This window comes from Stylophora pistillata, chromosome 5 (genome assembly GCF_964205215.1).
Source record: "Stylophora pistillata chromosome 5, jaStyPist1.2, whole genome shotgun sequence".
Taxonomy (NCBI): domain Eukaryota; kingdom Metazoa; phylum Cnidaria; class Anthozoa; order Scleractinia; family Pocilloporidae; genus Stylophora; species Stylophora pistillata.
Window position 1 is genome coordinate 35,520,059 of NC_142523.1, and position 14,322 is coordinate 35,534,380.

At 37.6% G+C, this 14,322-nt stretch overlaps 1 protein-coding gene across 1 annotated transcript; it reads right to left on the reverse strand.

Annotated features, from left to right (window-relative positions):
- Positions 1-1,125: 1,125 nt before the first annotated feature.
- On the reverse strand, positions 1,126-10,987 carry LOC111332466 (uncharacterized). The gene is made up of 4 exons (XM_022937805.2): positions 10,821-10,987; positions 3,621-3,746; positions 2,547-2,738; positions 1,126-1,397 (listed from the first exon to the last, which is right to left on the reverse strand). Exons 1-4 carry the CDS (start codon positions 10,959-10,961, stop codon positions 1,269-1,271), a joined length of 588 nt encoding a protein of 195 aa, XP_022793540.2. The 5' UTR covers positions 10,962-10,987; the 3' UTR covers positions 1,126-1,268.
- Between the last annotated feature and the right edge of the window lie 3,335 nt (positions 10,988-14,322).

The following is a 14,322-nucleotide window of genomic DNA, read 5'->3' on the forward strand; positions in this document are numbered from 1 at the left end:
GCTTTCCAATCGTTTTGAGTTTCATAAACAATACTGATAGCTATTTATTTATTTATCTGGCCAAAATCAGTGAATGAACACGAAATCACCTGACTGGAAGCCTCAGATTTTAAAAAATTGGCCATAGTTAGCCCGGATATAAAAGTCGTTTGTATAAGGTAAGCTACGTGTTATTGGTAGTCATAAGAAAAAGTGATATCTGACACGATTTCTTCATATTGTAGGACAAAACACGGTCTTGGATTCAGTCATGGTGGAAAGATGGTGGAGAGTAAGCTCGAAATTCAAACAAAGAATGATCTTACAAAACCCTCCCTTGTGTTATTTGCAGTTGCTACTAATGTGCACATCAACTTAGAATTATTTCACGTTTACCTTTAGGATAAGCAAAGGTCTTACGAAATTAATGACATTTTCGTTTTCACTTCATCAACTGATTGCGTAGATAAAAGGAAATGAAAATAGAGATCATGAATCCACTGTTTTAAATCCATCTTTACAAACGACTTTTACTCAATGGAAAAAAAAAAGGGAAAAAATTAACAAATCTTTTGATAAGCGCTCTAAGCAAGAAAGAGGTATTGATAAGATCTCTTAAACTCTGCAAATGACCCCGGGACCACGAATGCTCACCAATTTAAGCCGAAAATGATCTCCGATCCCGAAAGATGTTAATGACGCTTTTAAAAAATTAGGAATGGCGTGGATTATAGGGTGGATTGTAGAATATATAGAACTTTACATGTGATTTCAATAAACATTTTTCTTTTCTTTTTGCAAGCATTTGCATCATGTCAAAGATATTTGATGAAAGTGAAATCAGCAAACCAAAGCTATCATTCTGTGTGAATCCAACTTTTTTATTGTATTTTTTCGCACAGAAGTTTTTCTTGATTTGATTGACTGGTATCAAAAAATTGGGGTCCTTTAATGCTGTCTAAAATCGAACTGTCAAATGATTGAAGACCGATTTGCCCTTTTACCATTTATATAATTTGTTTCCCGTTGGGTAAGTTCAAATGGGTCATGGCTCTCTCACAATTGGCGAGTGTATTTGACATCATTATCTCGCCAAGTTTTAAAACGCGCCTTTGGACGACTAGAAGACAAGACTTACTGCTGGACCGCACTGTAGACAAGGTTTTATTTGTCACGTTTTATTATCCCTTGTTGTTCAAAACAATTGATATCACACCAATGTTGCCAAGTAAGCGAATTTGAAATGTATCGGCGACACAGTCAAGCAGTAAGAGAGCATGATAACGAGGTTATGCCCCGACCCCAGATCCAGGCTCCTCGGTTGGTGGCAGAACCTTTACGCATCTACCCCAGTAATTTCCCACACCAGCTTCTCGGCATTCAAGTCCCTCGATGCAGCCACAGTTGTAGATATCAGCCTAAATGTCACATAAAGCGAAGTAAAAACTATAAGTTAACAACTATTTTGTTAAAAGTGCATTTGTAACGTCAGCTTCATAGTTCAGTCAAGTGATTCATGGCTGTGCTATTAAAAAAAATTACTCAGCGATTCGTATTTAGATCCTTTTACTAGTATAGGAAAAGAGATATCTCAAGATAAAATAAAGTGAAGGTTTGTGCTAATATAAAACGGATTCATAATATTCGATCAGTCTTAACATTTTTTATCCTATCCTTTGTATATGCAACCGTCATTGATTAGTACGCCTAATTTTCAATTGTTAGTCCTTCATTTGAACATCAGCATGGGATGGTCCGGTTACGGCTAACTGTGAACAACTTAGGTGAATTTTGACATATCCCAATTATTATTATTATTATTATTATTATTATTATTATTATTATTATTATCATTATTATCATCATTGTTATTATCATTATTTATTATTCAAAGATTTTATTATTTTAATATACTTTCATAAGGATAATTTCGATGCACGTTTTTGAAATTCTATCAATTCGAACTAGCAGTTGCATTCGAAATTTTTGTATGTAGGTCGTTTTTGTTATCAAAGTTAGTTTTGGGTCTGATATAAGTCTGATCCCAGAGAACCGAATTTAACAGATGTGTTCCGTGTCAATTAATTTATAAATGTACGAGAGGAAAAACCATTACCCACGCGAAGTTATTATTGTTATTATAATTTATATTCTGATTTACATAGTAAATTTTCAACGCAACTCTTTAAGGTCAGAGACTGAAACAAAAACAAAAATCTGAAACAAAATTTTAAATAAACAAGAATTAAGAATAGAAGAATTAAGTAAATAATAATAATATTAATATATTAATAATATTAATAATTAATATTAATATTAATTAATTAATAGGTAGAATTAAGAGATATTGCGGCATTGTAGAACCCTTCGCAAAATAGGACTGTAACAGTCAACACAACAACAAACTGTTCAGTAAAAATGGTTTAGAATCGGAATTCAAATTTTAGGGAAAGAGGTGGGGTAGGGAAAGAAAAAATCTTGACCAAAGCAGGCTAAAAAAAGTAAATTCTTATTTAAAAAAAAAAAGAAAAATTTGTACTATGATTAAGAAAAAACAAATTGATTACCCCTCTGCGAGGACAGCAGTCTCCCTCCTTTCTGCGTAGTTTGCATCGACGACCAGAACAGCACTCTGATTTCCTGCAGCTACAGTCACTCGAACAAGTCCTGGGCTTTTTCACGCACTTTCCCCAATAGTTATTCCAACCATATCTCTTACAATAGTATCCTTGTACACAGCCACAGTTGTAACCATCAGGCTGTGAAAATTAAAACCAAAATACTTTGAATTTCAAGGAAACAGTAGAGCTGCGCACGGTCTACCGATAATTATAATTCATCAAAACTCTTTACTCGAGCGCGATTGGTCCAAAGGCGACGAAACCGAATATTCCCAGCTGAAACTGAGAATATTCCAGGATATCACTAAAGTGATATTCTCCAATTTTCAAACGTTAAGTCCACTGAAACAAGTCTCTCAAGATGAGAGAGCATTTTATGATTGTTACAGAAGGGAAACATTTGTTTGTCCATTAAGTCGTACCAGAAAACACTTAAAAGAAAGCATCTCACACAACAATCACTAAGCTGTTCGTAAACATTTTTTTCAAATGCGTAGCAAAATATTTAAAAGACAATACACACAATAACCTCTATTTTGCGCGAAAATATGCTCGTTTATCTGTTCTTGGACATTATCGTTTCCTCGAAGTTCGCAGTTTTCCTCTAGCTACGCCCACGGAATACCCAACGGTTCGCGTCTCGGAACAGATAATGGCCGCAGGCAATATACAGGCACATTTCTGAGCCAAATGGAGGCCATTGTTGGTGTACTCTAGTAAAAATCGGATATCCAAAGGCTTCGACTAGGAACACAACTCTCTCTTCTTTCATTCTCCTTTGAAAAATAGTCACAACTATTCAGCGAGATGGGTGGGGGATAATACGCGCGTTGCCTGTAGGTAAATCACAAGTTTGAGCAGCCAATCAGGAGTGCCTTTAACGCTATTTTATCATATACTAATGACCAATTTTACTCAAAGGCATACTTTTCCGTTTAAAGCGCCTTCGAATTGGGTCACATTTTCACGGACATCAAAAGAGTCTCTGGTAAAGACGAGTTATGTCCAAGTCTAGCTCACCTTTTTCCATGGACACCGACCTCCCGGTCGCTTGAGGCTCTTACAGGATCCATACGAGTGTGACGAGCAATGCTTCGCGCAGCATTGCTTTCTAGAACAGTGCGATTGGTGAGTGCATCTGCGTACCTAAGATCGACAACAGCGGCGGTTGTAGCGGTTATAACCATATGGGCAATGCTTATGGTAGTAACATCCTCTCTGTTAAAAACAAACGTCAGTATGCATATTCTCCACACTGTTCTCTATACATTTCTCTAGGTACTTACAAGGAAAAACTGTTTAACGATCAAGAGGTTTTATAATCTGCAATTCAAATATCTGATGTTTATATATTTACAGTCGTTCATTCATCACTAGACCGGTATATTATGAACCAACAAAATGACCAGCTCTAAGTTGGCTTGTAAGCTCACTTTGCAGAGCGCTGCATCGGTATCGCAAAGGTTCTTGGTCAGTCATCTCCCGAACAAGCCTGAGTTTTCTTTTTCTGGTTTCCTTGTCACTTCTGCTTAAGTAGTGTTCATTACTGCAAAAGCAACTCTCATCTTCACTTGGTAATCCTCGGTTATAATATATGATGTTTATATGTTCGCAGTCGTCTAATAGAGAACCTCTTTAGTTGGTGATTATTTCCTTTATTCCGTCATTCGTTTGATTCAGGGATGATATCGTAGGAAGAAATGGGATGCTAGTAACTCTTAGTGACCAAAAGTTAAGTGAGGCAATAGCAATGCCGCTACAAACGTTTTTAGATAAGGAAAACTCACCAGGTAATGGAACAGCTATTTATGCAGTTTTAGTGCTTGAAATGATACTTTTTACTGGTAAACAAAATTATCCAGCACTACAATAAGTTTGTGCAGAGAAAGTGTGTCACAGGCAGAGAATTGAATTCAGGGAAAACACAAAAATTACAGACTTGCTAGGAGCCAAGCAAGGAAAAGGGATGAGAACATGAGACTTAACAAAGAGGGCACAACATATGAGGCTGGAGCCTTTAATTTTAGCCCCCAGGAGTGTAAAACTGACTCAAAATAGTTAATTTTCTTTTCTTTTTGTTTCAAAATTGTTGGAGAGTGATATTTTGGTGCTGAATGATGCTATAATCACCTTCAATTGACATTGCATTAATTAAAGGAGTTTTTCTTTGTGTCAACTTTAACAGCAGTTTTCTAAAAACTGCCTTTTCGTGGTAGTTGCCATCTGCCCCCACCATTTTTTTACTTCATTTTAAGACCAATTTTTGTGAAATCTGACACAGGCTATCCTTTTGATGTAAGCTGTGATCCTATGGAGCAAAATTGGATATAGTTAAAATTGAGGAGAAATTAGATCAACATCCTTATATGGAACTGTTCGGTTGCCATAGTAGCACCAAAGACCCTATCCCGAATCCGCTCCATATGATCACAGTTTAATCCATGGTAGTTGTGCCTGAGAAGTTTCAACCATTTGCTATGAATTCTATAGAAAAAAAGTACGGAGGGCAGACTGCAACCCCCAGTTTATGATATGAAGTTCTGAAGTTAAAAATTAACTACGGTTGAATCATTTCATCTCGATTTCAATTTTTTGGATAGATCTTTCTAAAGGGATGCCCGGAGCAAAATTTCAATGTTTTCTACAAGATTGTTAAAGAGTTTTGTTTCTTTAAAGTTATTCATTACATTTGCAAAATCTGACAAGACGGCTCCCTTAAACTAGAGTTGTACAACACGACTTGGTGTCTTACACTTAGAGACCAGTCATTATTTATCGCCCTGACGGGGGGGAGGAGGAGAGATGCAGAGGATCTTAGGGGACCCTACACAGTTTTCAAGGGGACGGAGGGGATCAGTGGTCGCCAGTAGAACGTAAAGGAGAAAATATGGAAAATTAACTGCCGATTAAGGTGCCAGTGAAGGGGCGGTGGGGGCTCATAAGAATATTATAAAAATTTTTATCAAGTAAATTTCAAGTTGACAAGTAGTGGGCTAAGAGTTGTCAATATTTAGCTCACAACTTTGTTGATTCTTTTCAGCGTCCCACGTGGCAAGTTCTTTTGTGGGCGATGTCAGAAAGCAATATTGAATAAATGGAATTTCTGGCGTTTGAATGCCAACGAATAAGCCGGAAATTAAATATTTCTGCGGCACGAGAGCAACAGGACAAGGGCCTGGGCCCTTGAGTATAGATGCATTATGGGTATAGTGATACGAGTATTAAAGCTTGTGATTGCACGTGGGCAATCATTCTAGGCCGTCACCTTCTCAGCTATCGCTAAGTTTATTTATTAATTGTTTTTTTGTAAGTATGCATATAGCCTAGTAGGAAGGTTACGTGAGCTTGGGCCTGGTTCCTACCCAGATTTCCTGTCTCTTTTTCCCTACGGGGTTTTTTATGGCAGGTTTTTTCTGGTCGCCGTTCTAACCACGATGTTTGTTAGTGGTTGCTAAGCTCTCGGTATGTCTTTTTGTCGTGTGCTTTGGTAACGATCACCGAGAATGCAACAGACTTCTATATGGGTTTCTTCATTATTGTACGCTGGTGCTCGGCCGAAACATGCAAAATAAACCTAATGGTTCACTATATCAGTGTCTGTTGAGTAGTGTGGCTGAAATCAATAAATTTTCCCGGGCGAACTTCACTAGTCAGTTCAGTGCTTTATTTTCAGTCAAATTTCACACTAATTTATTTTGTTTTTTGTATTTAGTTTCTCCAATTGACTGACATATTTTTCGATTAAAAACGTACAGAGGGAAGAATTCGCGGTCTTGTTTAATTTCACTCTTCTGTTAAACCTCCCGGCAGTAAAAAGAGTTGTCGAAGTCATGACATTGCCCCTTAATACTATTAAGAGCTACGTTAATTTCAGCTTATCGCGACCCTCATAAAAATTTATTTCTCAGCTATTGTAACTCGATAGAATCTAATAAAGAACCATGTAAATAACAGTAATTCATTATTTTCAAACAGCGCCAGAAAATTTAAACTTCGGTGGGACAATTCTTTGGTTCGTTTTTGTGGGTTTTTTTTTTTTTTTCTAATTTTATTTCGTTTTTATTTTGTTGTCTTTGGTTTCTTTTGACTCGGTTCTCTTTATCCTCTGGTTGTTTTGTTTTATTTATTTTTTTGTTTGTTTGTTTCTTGATCATTTCACTTTTTTCGAATAAAACTTCTAAGAATTAAAAGAAATTCACGATTTTTAAATATGCTCAGATAAAACTGAGTAAACCGAAAAATTTAAGGCAAACATAGTCCAACCTTTAAGATAGTACCCCTTACTTTTTATCTATTGTCATGTTAAGCTGTGAGATTCAAAGTTGCGGATATTGAAAAAAATTTGTTTGACTTTTCCAAACCCTATTTAACTTTGAACTGATTTAGGAGTTTGTTCGCGGTATATCAGCGTACCACAGTTGCTTACCAAGAAATTTACCGGCTGATTCGTTCGATAAAAGTTTTTGATAACTTAAAGGTAGTTTTGGTGGGCACGAGCCCCTACCTCATCTGACAGAGTTTTCAAACATAACTAACACATTCCATTTTCTCTAGAGCACGCAGAGATATGTGCTAAATTGATATTGTTATTGTTGGGAAATAAAATTGATTAAAAACTTCGTTAGTGAAGTGCGTACTATATCTTTTTCGTGAAAAAAAGTTTTTAATAACTTAATAACGCCCGTAAAAGTTTTTTAACTTAAAGGTAGTTTTGGTGGGCACGAGCCCCTACTTCATCTGACAGTGTTTTCAAACATAACTAACACATTCCATTTTCTCTAGAGCACGCAGAGATATGTGCTAAATTGATATTGTTATTGTTGGGAAATAAAATTGATTAAAAACTTCGTTAGTGAAGTACGTACTACATCTTTTTCGTGTAGGTGGGGCTTAATGGCAGATGGACATATTGGTAAAACTTTCTCATAAAACTTTCGGGAACCAGAATGAAGCTTCGAAGAATTACTGTAAGTGCTCAATCTATTTACCTATATTTTGCTATTTTATATCTCAACATTAAAAAAAGGAAATGGAAAGCAAATTCGAAGTTAACGGTGGACTTTGTATACGAAAAAGACCATATTTTTTCACTTGAAATTTGGCGGTACAAACATAACCTCACTTTGTTGGTCCTTACATGGATCATTCGTTACAATATTTGCGGTTTTGAGACACCATGGGCTCAGACCCTGGGGTCACATGGCCTAGATCAACAGTTTGTGTTTGGATGCGTTCAAATCGATTCGGTTTCTCGCTTTTCTGGCCGTTTATAAGTGTTTTCCGTGCCATTTTCCCTCTACAGAAGCCTTCACGACGGCATCATTAAGCTGGAATGTGGGTAGAAGGAAGCCTCTGAAGGAAAACAGAGGTGAGAGATGGTTTCATGTAGACTGGACCTCCAACGATGCTTTACTGCAAGCTTGGCGAGTTCACAAGTGAAGTTGTCTCTCGGGCCCATCTGTGGATGGCTTCCAGGACATGATGGCGTCGTCGAGTTCCACTCCTTGTGTCGTCGTGTTTTCGTTTCGTCGTAATATCGTATAGTCGTAAGACTTAAAGCTCTTATGTCGTCGTGTTTTTGTTTAGTCGTGTTATTCATTTTGTCGACGACGGTATCTCCAGGTTTGCGGTAACCCAACATTTTCCGCCAATTTTATTCACAGGGGCCCACACAAGCGGCGTGTCTGGTCGTTTGTTCGAAACATAAAGAAATATATGGGAGAATATTGAAGAGTCGTAATATCGTAAACTTATATCAAGAAATGTCTATGTCTATGGTAGATTTTGCGTTTAAGTTATACAGTAAAGTAACATTCAACGCAAAATCTACCAAATCGCTCAAATTCGCCATTTAGAACCACAGAAACGACAATACACAGCAAGTGAGGTAGGTTTACATTTATTTTGAGCCTTAAGTCACATTGACACCTGAACCGTCCGTAACCGCCCGAGCCTCGCGATTGCCTCGCGCGAGAACGCTTTCCCCCTTACCTCCCCTATTAAGTGGAGTTTTGTCCTTAAACTTTCTCTATGGTTTGGAGATCAATAAGCCAATCAGAATCCGTCATTTGCGCATATATTTTGTTCGCCTTAGGGGGTACTAGAGGGTCATTACTCTATTCGTCTTCACTAAATGATCAAATTTGAAAATATGGCGTCCGCGCGGCCGACCCTCAAAATTTTCAGGTCGGATTACTCGTTCATTTGCGATCGAGTTAGAACTTGTGGAACTAAGAATGTAAAGTAACAATGCTTTAGAATACTCTGCTTGGAAAATAATGGATATCAAGGTCTTAAAGGTGACAGAATAAGCTCTTGAGTCAACGACACCACGAGTCTCAAAGGCGATGCGAATATGAACGTAAAGTGAAAACCGAACTTTCGGACTTCAAGCAGGGCCTAACGACAATTTGACGATTCGATGGTCCAATAAATATTATTTTCGAGTAACAATGTGTTCAAAAAGTATTTCTTAATAGAATATTTTGCCTCAAATCGAAGTTTTTTCAGAATTTTCAACATAACGCTGGGCAATTTCTGGCCATGAAGGCAAGTAAACAACGATCTAAGCATGATGAATTTTACCACGTGGGCTTTGTACACGTAAGAAATTCGTGTGGACGGGTATTCTGAAGTTGCTTCGAAATTCGTACGTTTTTCGCTTATAACAGCAAATAAAAACTGCTGTGAATAAATCTGACGTCCCGAAATATTTCTTGGCCATTTTAGCCTTGCTTCCATTGAGATCTCCTCACTCACGGACAAATTTGCATATTCCTGTTTGAAATATGATCCACATGCCATTTTCACACATGCGAAAATATTTAGCGATTTTTATCTTTCATCTTGGTTTTTTAGTTAAAACGTAATATGCACCTATTGCTTTTTTCGCCGGAAATAAGTTCTTTAAGTAGTCTTCTTTCACTGGAGCTTGTTTTTCGGAAAAGATGATTTTTAAAAATTTACTGCGCATTGTGTTTGCCTTCTTGGTTTTTCCAAAATTTTGACTCTTCGCAGGCACGTGTTACACGTAAGTGTCAATGGGTTGACATGGACATTCGTTGATATAAGTTTACGATATTACGACTCTTCAATATTCTCCCATACATTTCTTTATATTTCGAACAAACGACCAGACACGCCGCTTGTGTGGGCCCCTGTGAATAAAGTTGGCGGAAAATGTTGGGTTACCGCAAACCTAGAGATACCGTCGTCGACGAAATGAAGAACACGACTAAACAAAAACACGACGACTTAAGAGCTTTAAGTCTTACGACTATACGAAATTACGACGAAACGAAAACACGACGACACGAAGAGTGGAACTCGACGACGCGAAGAGCAATTTTCCACAGGATCAAGATGTTCCGACGACACGAAATGTGATGATCGATTTTGTCCCCTATCTGACGCCATACAGGACCTACCAAGGCTATGTGGCCAAGTTTTGACCGGTAAAAATTTCAATCGATGCGATATTTTGCTGGTAGGACTGGATGGCCCGACACGATTCTAATAATTCTTTGAAATTGAAAGGATAGGAGTTTCCTTTTCGGAATTACCTAGAACTCTTTTCGGGTATGAACAAGGCAACGGTTGTGTTCGCGACACTGGCATTCATCAAGTGGAGAAAGAAGGGCTGGCAGATAAAGTGAGAAGGAATTGTCTTGCCAAACTCCGAGATCTGGCCCTGAGGTGTGATTTGAACGCAAACTTTAGATTTTTTTAGCAAACTTTTATCTTAAGATTGACATGTTTTTGGTGTTGCTCTTGGAGCAAAATGCTGGACTTTGGGATTTGTTGCCATACGAACGGTTCACTGCAATGAAAATCAGGAATCATTGTGGGTGTTTTAGGTTGCAGTAGGTATCAGATCAACTAGCCGACACAATTTACACACTTAAATATTGTTGTGTCTTAAGTTCAACAAGAAACAAGTATCAAAAATACTAACGGTATTATCTGCACATATGTGTTCACTTAGTATGCTAAGTGTTAAACACCGGTTTATTATTCCACAGATGACGATTATCACAAATCACAGCTTACTGAGCTCGTTTCACATTTCACGTTTCACACGAGAAAATTTTGCTGATCCATTTGTCTTCAAGGGAATTGAAAGAAGGGAATACTGCAAACATTAGTAACAAAACACTTCTACGCCTGTGAATGTCTTTCTCTAACACTAGCTAGTCTTTCATTTAGACCAGACCCCCTTACCGCCAAATAATGATAATTTGAGTGATGCCGTTTCTCCATTTCTTGCTGTCCTTCATCCTCTATAGAAGGGTCTTGTTCCTCAACGACTGGTTCGCCGTAAGCCATAGCGACGGACGCCAAAAACAACACCGCCAGCCTCATCTTGAAAACCTTTTGCAGTGCCTTTGGGATCTGAACAGCTTTATATCGAGTAACTGCCTTTGTTTGCACGATCCAATCACGCGAAATTTCTTTTTGTGTACTTTCGATGCTGTCAAAAAAACATGAAAAGGTTGTGTTCTGGCCGTTTGACGCTGTTTTTAAGGACACAATATTCTCAACATCAGGACTTTCATTAACAATTCTTGTTTTATTAAAAAATGATATTTGAACTGAGGAGATCAAACATGAACTTCCAAAAGTTTAAGGACGTGACGATTTAATTTGTAGGGAAAAAACATGCTAAGGAAGTGTATTCTTCACTATATGTTGTATCCATTTTTGATACATTTGCCTTTCTCTTCTTTTTTTTTATATTCATTTTGCAGAAAGGGGGGTGCCCTACTAGTAGAGCTCATTTTATTCCACTTCAAGTCGCGAAAAGATTTTAAGAGAGGTTATAGTCAACAATGGTGTAAGAGTGTTGGTAAACATCTCTTCAAACTCGTTTTCCCAGCCAGAAATATCCAGCTTATTCAACATCAAATTTGCAAGAAATACCTCTCAACTGAGATACACATAGTACGAGCATAAAGAGATAGAAAAAAAAATAAAACCAGAGCTTAGTATCTTAAAATTTTAAAAGTAGTCGATCGGAAGTTCTTTCTTTTGCTTGTATAATCAGCTGTATAAACATGAAAAAAATATATATTAAACTGGTAAATGTCAAAGTTGTCAGTGATGTAAATGGTGTTACGTAAAAAGATCTCACTTATAAAACGCCGGATACAGCCGTTATTAAACAAAACAAAAACCAAATGAAACACCTTAATTCACAAAAAACGACAAACAACTGACATATTAAAGTACAATTTTTAGATAACAGTCTATGAAAGAAAGTACTGCATTGTTAATTTTTTCGACTTAGAAAAACAATTAATTTTTTTTTAAATGATCCCAATTCTTTTTTTCATTAGTAAGTTATATTGACGTTTTTAACACTTTGATTGAAGCCGACATTTACCAACATACTACATCCTAACATATCTTCGAAACTAAATTGGATGACTTAAGGGTAAATTTTCTTGAGGCAGTAAGTTTTGTTCAATTTTCTGAAACAAATTGTAAACAGGACTCCTTGAACAGACTTACATGCGTACATTTTAGAAAACAAATGGATTAAAAAGGGAATGTAACAGCACTCGAAAAACCCAACCAAGAATCGAGGAACAAGCAAAATTTGAAATAAAGATATGAGAAAAGAAATTAAAAATTACAAGATCTGTTCGGCTCTCCGAATACAAACATGAACTACTTTGCAATGCGAATTACGACGATCTCATACTGATTTTTGACGTAAAACAATGAGACAAGGGAAGTTACGCAATCAGCAATACGCGGTTAGGTAACACGATACCGAGAGAATTATCAGCCCAACAAAGGACGTGAAACAGTGGACAAGAAGTGCCAACAAGCTGAATGTCCATTGTTAAATTTCCATTTAGTTTTATTCAAATATTTGACGCAGACTGTTTTAAAGTCGACTGTAACGAGCATTATCCACAAATATAACTTTAACCCATGAGTCCGAGATTTATTGTCCAAGTTTCAAGGGAAAGAGATATTTATATGGCAAGTAGCCGTGGTCTTGCATTAAAGATGGTAACAGAATAGGTATCATTCATTTAACCAGCAACATTACAAATAGAATAAGAAAGTGGCAAGCAAAATAAATACGGAAGAGCACCTTCGCTTTATTTATTTTACACAAAAGGTAATAACTACAGCTACAGTTTTGTGTAACAAAAATGCTGTACAAAAATATACTTCTTATTACTACAAAAAATTTTAGTCACCAATAGTTCGTGAAAAATTTGATTTGAACGGAAATTGCTCAGAAATCAACAGCTCGGTCAAAATGATGATCTGAATAATATAGAAGTGAGTTACTTATAATCAAAGGTAATTTTAACAGAACTGAGCAGTGGGGCCACGAGTTCAAATTATTGTAAACAGGCTACAAGAACATAACACATACCAAGCTATGTCACATGTTGTTGTTGTTGTTGAAGTTGAAGTTCATTTATTTGTTTAAGCAGGTTACTTAATTGGCAGCTGTAATAGCTGATGTGGACCTGCTGTCCTAACCCACCCATCCCACCCCAGGGGAGGACATCCATCACACAGTAATCTCGTGTGTGGGAAATTAACGTCTCCTGCCCCAACCCTGCAGGAGACGGGACCTCCATTTATTCGTCCCTATCCGAGAAGACTAGAATATCTAACCATTTCTTAATGTTATAGAAAGGTAGCAAATTCTTCTCAATTATTTTAAGACTTTGAGTGCTGGTCCGGCCGGGGCTCGAACCCTCGACCTCCCGCACTACAGTCCAGCGCTCTATCCATTGAGCTAACCGGGAGGCGGTTGTCACATCCTGTGACTCAAAGCTCAATCATGCATTGGACCTAACCATCACGCAAAAATTCCTGCATGCTTACAAGATAAATGAAACAGGAGTTCAAAATTCATTGAAGGACGCCTGTTTACCTCAGAGGAAATGACTCAACACAGTTTACCTGATATGCCCTGAATCAAGCTGTTTGAAGTTGTGAGATAATGTAACTTGAGGTTTGTGCGACGTCCACGGAATATTAGGGACCTTAAGCAGTCAGGACGGCAACGCCAAGGAAGACTTCTATTTAAAAATGAATTTCTACTCTTAGCTAGAATTTCAAAAATAGCTGCATGAGGTTACTGTCTCCTACGGCGCCACAGCTCAACTTCAGTATGACGTAGAAATGTAGCGTTGAGTTCCAAATGGAAATTAAAATATTTTCCGTCGCGGTTTCGGCTCGCAGACGACGCAAATTTTAGCGATTTCACGTTGTTGTTTTCCATGGGACGGCTAAGAAATGTACAAAGTTTCAAAATGCACGTGCTGAGCTATTGTTTTGCCAATTAGATCTCTTGTTCTTCCATGTCCTCGTTGCCGTCGCCGTCGTGGTTGCCTAAGGTCTCTATTGCATTCCAGTGCGCACTAAAACCTGGCACACGTACTAAATTACGAACTGAAGGTAACTGACCCACATACCTTGAACTTCTATACCTTAAACTCGTGCTTCGTGTTTCATCAGAGGTTCCAAACACCGAAAAACGGATGAAAGCAAGAAGCTGCAGCCCGAGTGCTCTGATTGTTTCTCCGCGTTTGGAATCGCTGATGAAACACGAAGCACGAGGTTTTAGTATGACTTCTCGAGCACACTTAGAAATACGATGCAATATACAAAGTATCCAAATTGTGTGGCTACAATTTACAAATTGTAAGAACAAATGGGCTCTGAAAATCATGATTTCAGAAATGGC

Coding starts and splice junctions, on each gene's coding strand:
- LOC111332466 (XM_022937805.2), bottom strand. CDS start 10,961: ATGAGGCTGGCGGTGTTGTTTTTGGCGTCCGTCGCTATGGCTTACGGC. Junction 2,739..3,620: donor GTCGGTGTCCATGGAAAAAG/GTGAGCTAGACT, acceptor TAATTTTCACAG/CCTGATGGTTACAACTGTGG. Junction 1,398..2,546: donor ACTGCTGTCCTCGCAGAGGG/GTAATCAATTTG, acceptor TGTGACATTTAG/GCTGATATCTACAACTGTGG.